Here is a 14,714-nt window from a genome sequence, read left to right on the forward strand (position 1 = left end):
TACACTATGATATCACCATAGTCATTACGAGTCATTCATATTGCAGGAATGTATTTGCCTTCTCGGTGGCCTCCATGCACTTAACCTGCCATTATTGATGCCATGATTGAATATTGACCTTTCAGTGACATATCTGTTTCCAGGGTGCGATTTGTAAAATTTACAGTGGGGGGGGGGATAAAATTGACAGACATCATGGGTTTTTTTGTTTGTTTGTTTCTGACTTTAACAACTTACAAGCTATACATAACAATAGTGACATAAAGCTGAAAAGTCACATTACAACAAAATATATCCCCATGGGTGATTGATGGTTACTTCCCTAACAGGCAGGGTGAAAATGAGGGATTAGGGGGAAGGGGCCATGGCTCCCCTTCCTGAAGTGATACGAAAATGGGGAGCACAACTTAACGGCATGGTCCATATGTTTAATGAAGAGTTTGGTCTGCATCTAACCATCGGTTTCTGAGAATATTTTAAAATAAATTACCTGAATTTGAGGTGCAACCCCCTGATTTTCAGCCTGTTATTTCCTAGGATCTGGATCCTCGGAAAAAAAGTAGATTGTGAGGAAAGAATGTTCTCGTGAATGAGTGATTTAGTGGAGGGAGGCCGTGGCCCCATTTCCAGGGGAGCTACCGCCATGGGAGCACAACGTAAGGTTAGGGCATGGTCACGATGCCGCATGGCCAGTTTCGGCTGGATCTGCTTGTCAGTTTCTGAGAAGATTTTTGAATGAAATACCAATATTTTGGGACAACCCCCCTTCAACCCCCTCCAAATGGATTCATCCAGATGGTGGGGCACAACCCCATGAGATCTTACTGTCCTGATGCATTGTAACAAATTTGGTCCGTATTGCTCAGGTAGTTGTGGAGAAGAACATGTTTTAGTGAAAATGAGGGCTTCAGGGAGGGAGGGGCCCATGTTCCCCTTTCCATGTGAGATATGGCCATGAGGAGCACAGCTTAAGGTTAGGTTATGGTCCCGATGCCTCATAGCAAGTTTGGTCTGGATCTGTCTGGCGGTTTCTGAGAAGATTTTTGAACAAAAATCCCGATATTTGGGCAAACCCCCCCTTTATGGGGAGCACAACCCCATACCATGAGACCTTGCTGTCTTGATTCATCGAACCAAATTTGGTCCATATCGGTTGGGTAGCTTGTGAGATGTTTTAGTCAAATATTAACGGACGTACATACTGCCGGACACCGGGGCCCACTCTTTGAGCTTATTTCGGAAAAATATCCTAAATATATCGTTAATTAATACATTTCTCACGCTTAAAAAAAAAAAATAATGTCCTGGATTACAATAAATAAATAAATAAATCTATGAACTATTTTAGCTCTACATGTACAGATTCAAAACTTATTAATTACCACTTATATCAACGTTTGACAGGATAATAATGGATATTTAATTTTTTTAATGTCGGATCGAAATACAGCAACGTAACAACAATGATGTCGTCAATTTTCATTGGTTAATTTGCTGTGCTTCATCACGTACAGTTTTGTGACGTGATAATAACAGATAAGTGGAATCCCATTCGATCCAATTTATACAGCCTCACAGCATGATCCGGATCCAGCGAAACGGAACTCCATTGTATTATTATTGGTTCATGAGCGCCAGCCAGAGTGACTACTATATTTGTTATGTCTGTGTTTCTGTCTGTCTGTCTGTCTGTCTTGTGTGTCTGTCTGTCCAGAGCATAACTCCGTGGACTTTGATCCGATCTTGATGAAACTTGGTTATGTGTTTGATATCAATGTCTAGTTGTGTTTTCCTGAATGAGGGCATGGCTACGCCCATTGTGGGTGGGGCAACGCCCAAAAATAACCATTTTTAGGGGGTAGTCGGATTTAAAATCTATTTTCTAGGGAATTGACTGAATGGAATGAGTTCTTTGGTACTTGAATAGCAAAATGAATTATCTAAAACTTGTCGTTGTCCGATTTTTCATTTTCTTCCCAAGGTCAAGGTCACAAGGTCAAAAACTTAGAAAATTGCGAATTTTGACATAAAAATCATACGACCGCCCAAACTTTGAGAGTGAGGATGACAATATTTTTTATGCATAATCTTGAGGTCATTCCTCACCTAAAGTCTTGAAACCATTTTTCTCAATCTCGAACACCTTGCCCGTGGCACCCCCTTCAAGTTTGTTTTTACGCTGATTTCATCAAAGTATGGATAATCCGAGGAGTGCGAAATGCCATATAGCCTATATGACGTTATATTGTTCCTGGAATGTTCCAGAGGAGGTTTTGCACAAAAGGTCATAATCCTTGACCTTTGACCTTTAAAGGTCACAAAGGTCAAATTTTCAAAGTTGAAGGAATCGAACCGGGTTTTCAACCTTCTTCGATGAACTAACTCCAATAAGCTATAGCACGTATCCTGTTTCCTTATTTTAATGTCCACAACATTGTTTTGTGACCTTTAAAGGTTATGCAAAGGTCAAATTTTGAAAGTTGTTGAACGAAACCGGGTTTTCGACATTTTGCAGCTAATAACCTGTCACTTGTACCACATCAGGTTGATCATTTTTATAACTTGGTCAAAAATTATCACATTGTCTCATCCTTGACTTCTGAAACAATCTACATCGTCAAATACCGCTCGTGAACTATCGTCATCGTCAGACTTGTTATTATCTATAAATTAATACTGAAGGACTAATTTTGTGCTCCTCCTCGCAGCCGTGTCACGTTTTTCTCAGTCCTGTGACCTGGACTGAAAGAAACTTCGTACCTGTAAGTGTGCATCGCACATAGTGGCAATAATCAACTTTCAACTCTGAAGCAGAATAAACACTTTTCGTTGAGATGGGGGCAAGGAGTGAAGAGGCGAGGGCGGGGGAAGTGAAGAGGCGGGGGGCAAGGTAAGCAAATTGAAAGCGGGAGACGGGGGGAAATGGGGCGGGGGATGAGTTGAGATGAGTTGAGATGATTAATATGTTAGGTTGAGTGTGAGGGGGTGAACAGGGGGGCGGGGGCAAGTGGGGCAGGGAGTGAAGAGGCGGGGCCAGAGTAATTAAATTTTTGGGCGGGGGTAAGCAAGTTGAAGGCCGGGGGGGGAATGGGGCAGGGGCGGGGGATGAGTAGGCGGGGACAAGCACGCCCTGTCCAGTCCATGTCCCTCGAGTGTGGGTGAGCTGGTGAGGGTGGTTGAATGAACGGAATCCTTCTGTGACGGAGTTTCGGCTAGTTATTGTTATTAATCATGTTTACCACGATGTCCTGCTGATCTTATACTGTTTGTGTGGTTAGAATAAGCTTTGTAAAATCAGTTCGTGCTCAAAAAGGATGCAGCGTACATATTTTTTTAAATGTCGGACATTAAAATTTCACTAATTCATTCACCATTAATACAAAATCTTTTGATGGGGTTGGGGGGAGGGATAAATTGATCCTCCCATCCCCCACCACCTCCTGGGATGGCAATTTCAAGTTCAATGCCAAGGAGAAAAAAAACCTGAGTCAGGGAAATTCTGTAATGAAAATTATCATAACGATTTCTCGGTCTGGGTCAATCTCTCTGAGTTTCTCTTCGGTTCTGTTGATTGTCTCGTTTCACAGCCACAGCCAAATGATCTCAGATGATGACACACCTTTCATTTGGATGTGTTGGCACCCATCCCGAACATACTAATTGCATGGAATTTTGTCGAGCATATCAACCTGCCACGAGAAAAGTACTACATACTAAACTAGAGAATTCATGGAACGCCTTACCCCACACAGTCTTGAGATAAAGGACTTGGGAAGGATTTTTTTTTCAACTCTTGCTTTACGTTTCTGAGCAAAGCGTTTCTATATTTCCATGATCTATATTTCCTACCCAATTGTGTCCGAATCTTGATATTCCCCAACTCTGAGAGCACGAGCAGCAAATTTTATCGGTCGAGATGGTGTAAAATGGTGTAATATTTTGTCTAAGTACTGCAAAACTGCAGGATTTTGGAAGTACAAACAAGGCAATTTGTGTTCTGCAGTGTTCAAGTATATAATTCAATTGAAATTTAGAAAAAAAGAAGTTTCAAAGGTTCAAGTTTATTTTTTTTCCTTTTCGAAGTTTACCGCCATTGATGCACCGTCTCTTACACTACCTTGTTTAACACGTCAAATGCGTTCTTCATGATTGTTGTTTGTGTCCTTTATGATGTCAGTAAAAACAGTAAATTTCCTGTTTGGAATTATATTCAATTTTGTTGGCTTGCCAGGCAGGAAGATTGAGTAAAAAAAAAAAATGACCATGCAACTAAGTGCATATATATGTGCTCTCAGGATGATATTCCATGCAATTTGCCAAATTCAGAGCGAAAGTACTGATAAACTGCAGGTTCGTGTTATAGTCTTCAAAATATAACATCCAGTTGATATGTATAGGTTCCTCGATCAAAGACTGACGTCTGTACACAGACAGATTGAGCCGATTGCTTTACGCCCCTTTTCACGATGCGTGCAGCGTAAAAATGGTTCATTAAGTCCGTCTGAATCACTCTACCAAATTGTTGGCATCTGCCTCAAATGTGTTGGAAATTATAACCTCCCTGTTTAATTATGAATCTGTATGCCAGATGACTGAGCAACAGCAGATGGGTGGAAGGTTTGTTAATTTGTCCAAATATACTCACTTCACTTTTATTTTTTTAACATAATCTGAGGCTCGTAGTGGAGCTACTCCACACAAACACATGGACATACAGACAAGCATACATGACACTACACAAGATTGTGAGACAAGACAAACAGCCACTGAGCTTTGGGGGGAAGTGCCGTCACTTCCCAGGACAACGTGACAACAATGGCGTCACTTTTCTCACTGCACTCAGCGGGGCATTTCCGGGGAGGAATTTCCCCCTCCCCATGAATGCCAACCAACGGGGATTGTCCATGCTCTATCCTTATAAATGCTGAACGTCAATGAAGGAAGCAGTACGTTCCATTTTTAAAGTCTTTGGTACGACTCGACCGGGGTTCGAACCACTGTCCTCCCAGACTCGGAATGGACGCTATCACCATGACACCACCGAGACAGCTTCTAAATAGATGAGCACATTCGCATGATTGAATATTTTGTGCTGTTGATGGTATTCATATTTACAGTTTGTGTACATAAAATAAAATTGTGCTCAGTATAATAGAAAATGATAACTTATTTAGGCAACTGGACGGTTGTTGAACTAACGTAGGAGATGAAGCATGTAATATGCTCAGTGAATGGCACAGCCCATACTGTGTGCTCCCCCCCCCCGGCACGTTGGTGTCATGAAACCTTGTTTTTGTGACTTGCATTATTTTGAGAATACCATTTTATACCATTTTTGTGCATTTTGTGCCTGCTATACCGCTCCCCCCACTCTTCTTATTCCCAAACACAATACCTCCTTTGTATAATTACAGTATTCATATTTATTACATAAAACTTTGATTACACTGTTTTCTGTTGGTGTTACTACAGAGAAAACTGGAGTCTGAACTAATGCAGATCGAGGAGCGTCATCAGGACAAAAAACGAAAGTTTTTGGATACGACGGACAAGTTTCGTGAGGATGTGAAGAAGGTAAGGTTATGAGCATAATGTGGGTCTCAAATGAAGGTGGCTTTTAAAATTAAACTTTGGATCACCCAACGATACATTTAAATGATTTGGTGAAGGAAACTCTCAGGAGGTGATCAAATACAAATGATCTCTTTTCTTCTTCTTCTTTCGGCTGCTCCCGTTAGGGGTCGCCACAGCGGATCATCCGTATGATCCGCATAGTGATTTGGCACATGTTTTACGCCGGATGCCCTTCCTGACGCAACCCTGGTCACCTCTTACGACACAGGGATATGGTACACCTATTTGAACCAGGGTATACACCGGCCCAGTACACTGGTACTCATTTCGCCGACCTCGGAAGGATGACAGGCTGAGTCAACCCCCTGGTGTATTAATTCAGTGGCCCAACGGGGCTTGAACTCAGGACCTTTTGGATCCCAAGCCGCTGCCCTAACCACTGCACCAACACCAGGCTCTTCAAATACAAATGATCTGTTGATTGGAAATGGACACAAGTCAAGCTTGTTGTATAAAAACATTGGAAATTTCACAACATGTGATCATCAGAATGTCGTCAAAATATAAATATAGCTGTGTGGTTTTTGTTTTCTTCCTCTCAGCACCCTCTCTCGCTCCTTCTCGTTTTTCATCCCTGCTGGAAGAAGGGAAGTAGTCGGTGTCCTGTGCATGCCCATGACAGATTATGTGGAGAGGGTGTTAAATGAATGTTCAAAGACATATTCCAGATATCATTTGAATCTCCCACGATGAAGCTGAGTCTATGGGTCTATCATTTTCCAATCGCAGACTGGTCGGTGGTCTCTCTGTTTTCTCCCGCCTTCTTTCTGGTCTTGCACCCTCTGCTCTTTCCGTGCTTTGTCCCCTCCTCCCCCCATGTTTCTGCAGGGCACATATGGTCCACCATCAACCCCCTTCTGATGAAACTACCTAAATTCAGGATCAATGCTCACCTCCACTCATTTGTTCTTCTTTTTCTCACATGTAGAACCAACTTCCACATTTCTATCACTGGGTTTTCAAGACAGCTGTTCACCACCATCTCAGATCATCTCACATCCAAAACCATGATCTTTTCTTCCCCTGTTAACTCCCCACATGAAGCCCATCTCCTTCCAGATTTCCAGTTCTTCCAGGAGGACATCAACTTTGTCAGACAAGCTTTCAGATTGTTTTTATTGCGTTCTCTTCATACTGACGCAGCATACGGCGAAACAAGACTTTGTGCATTCCTAACCCAGACATAGACCAAACATTAAATGTTCACGTGACCTTTTTACACATATACACATCATGGAACACCCCACCCCCCGTTTTTCCATGAAAATAATTTGAGCTCAAAGCAGAATGATGTTACATAGGTACACTATGATGATTATGTGCTTCGTTCAGCCTTTTGTGCTGTTTACGGAAAAAAAAAATTGTTTCTCAAAATGGTTTGGGGGTGGTGTCAAAATATTATTATTGGGTTAGAAGGCAGAATTACAGTACACCAATTATTTATTTATTTATTTTTTGGGAGGGGTGGGGGTATGTGCTTAATGGAGTGGGTCATGGTAAAGGGTCCCAATTAAAAAATAACAATTTAAGGTCTTCCTGTGTTTTGCGAATCAAGGAATTGTACAGTATTGGTACACATATAGTTTGTGTGCACTTCACTAGGTTGTGTTTTTCATTTTTGTACTTACATGAGGTGGTATTGCATTTGATCCTTGCACACATGCATGGCTCACAAAGTGGGTACACATACTGTTACAAAAAGGGCAAAAAAAAAAGTTGAGGGAAACATGAAATGCAACCCATTATGTTAATCTGCATGTATTCAAATAGCTAAATCTAAATGTTTAGACCTGCAGCACGTCCGGTTTTAAAGTTACCACTGAATATATATATATATATATATATATATATATATATATATATATATATATATATATATATATATATATATATATATATATAAAACACTGTAAATACACATTCGAATTTCGAGTTTGGCGTCAGCGTTATGTACGGAATCAGATGAAAAAAAACAACGTACATATTATATTTTGGGAAAAGAAACAGAATTTTTACTCTGCCTTTTTAAACAGGCTCAATATGTGACAGGAAAAATAAAATAACAACACATTTTGAGAGTCCGATGTTATAAATTACGAAGAAAATACAGACGAGTTCAGAATCAAAGAAAGCCAAACTTGTAAGCGAAAAATAACGTTAAAATAGAATCTATTTCTTTTGAACTTTTGAAAATAATCACTTTAAACATGAAAAGAAAAACATAATTCTTCCCTCTCGGATCTTCGCGAAGCACCAAAAAAATTCTCGCGTCGGTTAAAATTAATAATTATCAGACAAATGCGAGTCACCTCGTTCGGCTCGGCGTCCTCACACTGGATTCGTACGTTACGGCTCTCGCAAAGACACGGACACGAAAACAAACGCTGCGCTCGACGGCGAATGGAAATGTGCTGACACGCTTGCAAGTGCCTATTATATCCATCAATCGGGGAAGTTTGCAAGACGGCGAGATTTTATAATGCTCGCGTTATTTGCGTCCGACGAGAGATGATGATTCGTACATAACGGGACTGACACGAACATCAAGACGGGATTACTTGCGGTCCGAATTTTATTTTTCTGATCACAATTTGGATCTATATTTTTCTGCTGTTAGACTGTAATATTTCAAAGAAATTAAGGGAGATTTGGAATAAAAATCATAAGAAACATTATCAACACTGAACTCCTTATTTTTCTCGATGCAGTGGACACGAAGCGTTATGTACGAATCCATTATTTCATCAGATAGGGTAGATGCCAGAAAACCCGAATAAGAAGACAGAACATCATCAAAACATAAAAGAGACACCAAAGTTCACATTCTGAATCACCACACTCAAAATAAGTCACATAAGAAATGTACAGTAAAATAAAAATTTTACCAATCAAACTGTAACATTTCTAAGGTTAAAATACCCATATTCTGTTGCTTTAATTCATCTTTTATAAAAACAGGGAAATGGAGAGAATGATATTGCCGGTTTCTACAGGTTCAACAAGATGTCCACTTTCATTTCTGACCATTGATGGTTTGTCTAAGTACCTCATAATAGTTTTACGTGGAATTTCCCACAAACATACCACAGCATACCCACTTTGCGAGACATGCACACGTACAAGTATGGTTGCACAACTTCTCTCTCTCCTCCTCTTTCCCTCTCTCCCCTACCTCAACCCACAAGCTTTGTGAGCAGAAGGTTGAAGTGGATTTGAGCCGGATCCTCGCTGAGTTGGAACAGGCACATGCCCAGACCCAGAATAACGGAGCCACCAGTGTCATAGCATCACCAAGCTCCGTCGATGCCACCACACCTGGCCACTCTGGTTCACGAACCGGTGACACAGCTGGAGCTGTGCGAGCTCAGACTGGAACTACCGGGTACTCAGAGGAGTCCAACTCTGCCGAAGAGGCAGAGAAGCCTTTGGAGATGGACATGACGGAGGGTTCAGGTACTTTTTTGGCTTGCTATCTTTTTATGCCCCCCCCCCACAACCGAGATAATAATTACCATTCCTTTCACGCCATGAGGCGCATAGGGCTGCCGAGCAGTTTCATTTGGCTAAGCAGTACAATCCTGGATGGGTCGCCACTCCGACGCAGGATACTCGAAATGCTTATTATCACAGAAAGCTAGTACTCATTTTGCCAACCTCAGAAGGATGACAGGCTGAGTAAATCTACCTGGTGATAGTTTAATGGGACAGCAGGGGCTCGAACTCAGGACCCTAAGATCTTAAGTCAACCTCTGGACAACCCCAGATAAGAGTAATTAGGGTGGTTCATAAGTATCGGTTATATTTTTGACTTTAAGAATGTGCTCGCTACCCGTTCCAGGTATACTTATTGCTGCTCAGTACACTTCTTTGAACGACAATGCATGTGAGTAGGATAGCAAGTTGTTTTCTTCCCATTCTTCCACATGTACAATCCTCCATGGCAGCACCTGAATATCGTATGCCTGCCGCATCTGGATAATTCTCATCAATAAACTTTGCCTTAACTTAATTGTTTTTAACCTTAGACATGCTGAATTACCATCTTAATTAGGCTAATTGGGTAACAAACATCTTACTTGTACTAAACATAGCAAACAATGTATTGATAATAAGCAATCTAACCCATGTTCTACATCAAGGGAAATATCAGGAAATGATTATATACAATTTTGCTATTCATCAGATGTGACAGACTTCTGCCAATTTGTGGATTTTTTTCACTTTGCTTCATTTTGGCCAGTTTATGGAGCCATCTTTCTATTGCGTGTCGGGGTATCGAAAATAAATCGAGCCCCCCTCTCCCTTTCATCCCTTCACACCCCCCTTCACCCATCCACACGCCCCCTTCACCCATCCACACCCACCCTTCACCCCTGCACACCCCTTCACACCCCACCCCTTCACCCCTCCACACCCCACCCCTTCACCCCTCCACACCCCCCTTCACTCCTCCACACCCCCCCTTCACCCCTCCACACCCCCACCGTGCTCCATACACGCCTCTCCTTTCCCTCACCCTTCCCTCCTTCCTACCAAACTTCTCCCATACTGTCCTAACCTTTCTCTCTCTTATCCTCCTTTCTTCTCTTCTACTTATATTATAAATTTTTAGTCTTTCTCAATGGACTGGCAGGATGGCTGAGAGCAGGGGTCTCCAACCTTTTTGGGCGGAGGGCCACAAAACCAAAGTGGTGAGGGGCGGAGGGCCACACCCAAAAAATGGACTCTAAATTCCGGAAAAAAAAATATAATTAATATGCGGAAATTTAAACAAAAATTAGTGCTGAATATATTTTTCTTGCCGACGAATATGATAAATGAATAATCGTGTTAAAAACACATGTGTCTAATATGAATCAAAATCATAATAAAAATTACAGAACGCTTTGATCATTGACCCTGACAAATTGGCAGTATCGCGGGCCGCATTGTAATGTAAACTTAATATGGCACTGTGAAGGCCGCATTACATTACTTTGAAGGCCGCATAAATCCGTCTAAGGGGCCGCAGGTTGGAGACCCCTGGCTTACAGGTACGCACACTCACCTCTCAGCTGTCAAGCCTGGGTACGAATCCTGACGCGGCTATAAACTGTGATTTTAACAGACAGGGTGATTCATGAATGTGTGTGCCGTCCCTCTTCTAGACGCTAACCTGGGCGTCCCGTCTGTGAGCATTAGTGGGTGGACTTTACAGATCCTGTGGTGTCCTTCACGAAGAGTAGTACCACGGAACATCACCGATACACGGTGGCGAGCTATCAGTGGTACCACAGAATAAATTCCAAATTCCTGCCCTAACTGGCAGAGGGCATTGTATCAATGGCACAGCCACGCCCTCAGCCAATGATGCTACCCCACAGCCTTGTGTTGCATACGAAGGGTGAAGTCTTTCGCAATTTTACGGTATTCAAGTCCGTAATATTTCTGTATTTTCAGGTAGTCAGGTCAGTCTCTCCCCCACCCCACCCCTCATTTTCATTGATACAATAAAACATAACTGTTGGGGTTGTTTATAGGCCCAGTCACACCTTGACGTTTTAGCCAGCTTATGCCGATTTTTGAAAAATTTGTATAAAACGCTGGCACACGTCGAATACGTTGTGGGTAAGTTTTGGAAACATTGAGAGCACGCTGAAAAACACTGCCATACCGCTTAGTACGCTGGCTTTCATCGTACTTTGCGGTTGTCCTCAAATTTTAGCATGCTTAAAATTTTACGACTTATGCCGGCGTATGACTCACAAGTTCCGCTACGCTGGCCATCAGTTGTCGGCACGTTATGCGATCGTTGACACACGTCGACACACGTTAATTTAAGTTAATCATAAGTCCAAACACGTCGAGGTAATGTTTAGCGTACCCGAAACTTATTTCTAACCTATGAGTAACGTGTTGTAGGCACGTTACGCGATCGTTGACACACGTCGACACACGTTACTTGTAAGGTACTCATAAGTCGAAACGCGTCAATGTAATGGTTATCGTCAGTGTTCCAGAATCCCTGGTTTTTCTTTTTTCTTTTTTTATTCTTCGGTATGACGGTGATGTTGACACTTCGATTTCTAGTGCGGTTATGATTTAAATCGTTGAGCGGCAGCCTATTAATTATATTATATTATAACCGCATTAGAAATCGAAGTGTCAACATCACCGTCATACCGAAGAAAAAAAAAAAAACAGGGAGTCTGGAACACTGACGCTAACCATTACATTGACGTGTTTCTACTTATGAGTAACTTACAAGTAACTTTTGTCGACGTGTGCCAACGATCGCATATCGTGCGTACAACCTATTCCCTTCGCATGCGGAACGTGTGAGGCATACGGCAAGTACTTCATAAAATGTTTAACACGTTTAAAAGTTCAAGACGTACTCCACTTACTGCGACGTATGATAGCGTACTTTAGCGTTGTATTCACGTTTACCAAACTTACCCAGACCGTATTCGACGTGTGCCAGCGCTTTAGACGCATTTTTCAGAGGTCGGCATACGCTGGCAAGATCGCCAAGGTGTGACTGCGATGTTGACACTTCCATTTCTCCGGCGGTTATGATTTGAATCATTGTGCGGCAGCCTTTTAATAGGCTACGCCACGTGATAGTCGGCGATACGTGCAGCGCTATGCATAAGTTAGACTATCGTTGGGCATGGGTTGTGAACGCCGACAACAGGCTAAGCATTCGTTGGTATAAGTTATCTATAAGACAACAAAACGTTCGTGTCCGTTACTAATATGTTATGCATACGACCAACTCGTTATGAATACGTCCGAATCTTTAAAAAAAACATCAAAAGTTCAACGTAAGCCAGCGTTTTACATATATTTTGATACATTGCCATTGCTAGTGAAAATGTCAAGGTGTGACTGGGCCTTAAGGGTGGTTTCAAGTGATTGCTCAGGGTTATGCAAATTTGCCCTTTTCATGTACATTAATGATGTTTTTTCTTTACTTTGTTCATTTGCAGATGAACACGTTAAAGAACAATTTCATAATTATTAGTAGCATGTTTTTCTTTCCCCATTGGCATGTCTGCTTTGCTTTGTTGTTCCCATGTAGAAACTGGAACGGAGAGGGAGGGCGCAGAGACGAGTGTGAGCCCAGAGGATGGAGTTCCACGGATCCAGGAATCTGATGCGGACAACAGCACCGAGAGCTCCAGCAGTGATGGCGATGACATTAAAAGCTCTGAAGGCTCCATTGAATCGTCCACTCCTCCAGCTACCTGTAATAAAAATGCTCTCTAATGTCCTTGACCTTTTCCTTGCATCAACTGAAACTTTTGAACTCCATAAATCTTACTGGATTTGACCGACATTACTGTGAAGGATTTGTCTTGTGCTGTATTTTTGTTGTTGTTGTTGTTGTTGTTGTTGTTGGATGCTGAATGTTAGTTACCTCCTCAGGATTCCGAAGAATCTTTCCTTCTCTCGGTGCTCTCACAGTAACCCAGAAATTCATTGAAGGATCATGACAGCAGTTGATTTTTCTTTTATGCTATATTTTAACCGAGAAGCTGTTGGTTTGACTGAGAAAACATTGTAACTTCAGCACCAGAATGTTGGTTGAATCGGTAATGGCACTTAGAACATGCTCGTTAAAACTGCAATCGACCTCAAAAATGGAGTTTCTTGGTTGTCTCGCTGTGTCGGAGTCCAGGATTGTAACTATAGCCATAGACACTGCTTCAGCAGAACCGACGCTTTGCATAGAGCATGGTTTGTGATCTGATCTGTTGTCTCGTGTAACATGTCGTTGACCAAAGTGACTCACTTTGGGTTATTCGGCCTTTAAAAATGAACTCTTCACAGAGTAATTATATTGCAATTATAACCACCTGCTTGGATGAAATTTCTTTGTTATACCCTGTATGAACTGTTGGTTTTCAGGAATTCAAGACAGTTAATTTGCATATTGCTGTAGTTTTGTTTGGAGGTTCATTTTGTTGTGTGATGAGGCTGCTTGCTTCAGACGCAGTATAGATGTTTAAATAGAGGCCTTCACCGAATTCCTTTTGAATGAACTTTCTTCCTCTGTGCCTCGAGTATAACTATTCTCAGTTACCTTCGTGATGATCTCTGTTATCGACGAGTGTACGGCGACTTGGCTTTACCAGCTATTCCTCCAATTATTGCTCTCACCCCCATTCCATTGAATGAGCATTTTGGAGGAGTTTTGAACACTTCTCATGATAATAAGATGCTAAAAGGGAATTTTTAATTAGAATTCAATGCATAAATTAGGATAGGTTTTTAAGAAGACAAAAATAATCGATGCAAGATAGGGAGGCGAGCATGGATCTGCGCATCCTGCATGTTGGTACTACTTTAGAATTTGCTACTGAGTTGTATTATTTGAAGCAAAGTGGAATTACTTTTAAACTGATATACCTTAAAGCGTTTTTGTTTCAGGTATTATTTTGTCCATAGTTAACGCCAATAAAATTTGCAATGGAAATAGTCTTTTATGACATTGTGACAGTGGAAGTGTGTTCTGAACGAGGTCCACGGTGTGATCGCCGGACCCACCACTCGCCCACTAACCCCGAGGCCGCCGGCCATGGATAAGGATATCCCTGCGGCCCAACTGGTTGTTAAACGACTGCTGATTGCGGTTGAACTAATTAATTCTGACAGGGTCCTCACGCCCTCAATCATGTTACCTTATTTTATTTATTTAATTATTTAAACTTGGAAACCGTGCCCTCAACGCTCACCCAAGTACTTTGTTACGGCCGAGCAGAACCATGAGTGCAGCGTTGGCAAATCAGCGGAGCCAATCGGTGGGGCAAAAGCTTCCAGTCAATCTATTATGTACGCACAATGTCAAACCAATGAAGGAAGGGACACCCAGGCAGGTTTGAAAGATGTTCATCAAATCGCAAATCGCAATCCTTTCTTTACACAGGCAAGGTAATAGTCAAAGCCTATATTTACAAGCAAGCAAAGCGAGAAGGCACAGAAAAGCAGACTTGCACCTCGCATGTACGTTTTTCCCCCCTTATACAGACATACTTATTCAAAAGACATGGTGCCATCCACTCAACCGGGAAGAAGGAGACGAGAAGATGTGAGAT

At 41.9% G+C, this 14,714-nt stretch overlaps 1 protein-coding gene across 2 annotated transcripts in view; it reads left to right on the plus strand.

The window, feature by feature from the left end:
* Window positions 1-14,095, plus strand: part of LOC147029560 (SWI/SNF-related matrix-associated actin-dependent regulator of chromatin subfamily E member 1-like) — a 60,055-nt gene extending 45,960 nt beyond the window's left edge. For both annotated transcript variants that reach the window (XM_085872712.1, XM_085872713.1), the window contains exons 8-10: window positions 5,473-5,574; window positions 8,820-9,087; window positions 12,698-14,095. In XM_085872712.1, coding sequence (XP_085728838.1) covers window positions 5,473-5,574; window positions 8,820-9,087; window positions 12,698-12,885 — 558 coding nt within the window. In that variant the 3' untranslated portion in view covers window positions 12,886-14,095. The remainder of the gene's footprint in view (window positions 1-5,472; window positions 5,575-8,819; window positions 9,088-12,697) is intronic.
* The last annotated feature ends 619 nt before the right edge of the window (window positions 14,096-14,714 follow it).

This window comes from Eptatretus burgeri, chromosome 3 (genome assembly GCF_056783735.1).
Source record: "Eptatretus burgeri isolate ZD-2024b chromosome 3, Ebu_testis_v1, whole genome shotgun sequence".
In the NCBI taxonomy this organism is placed as follows: domain Eukaryota; kingdom Metazoa; phylum Chordata; class Myxini; order Myxiniformes; family Myxinidae; genus Eptatretus; species Eptatretus burgeri.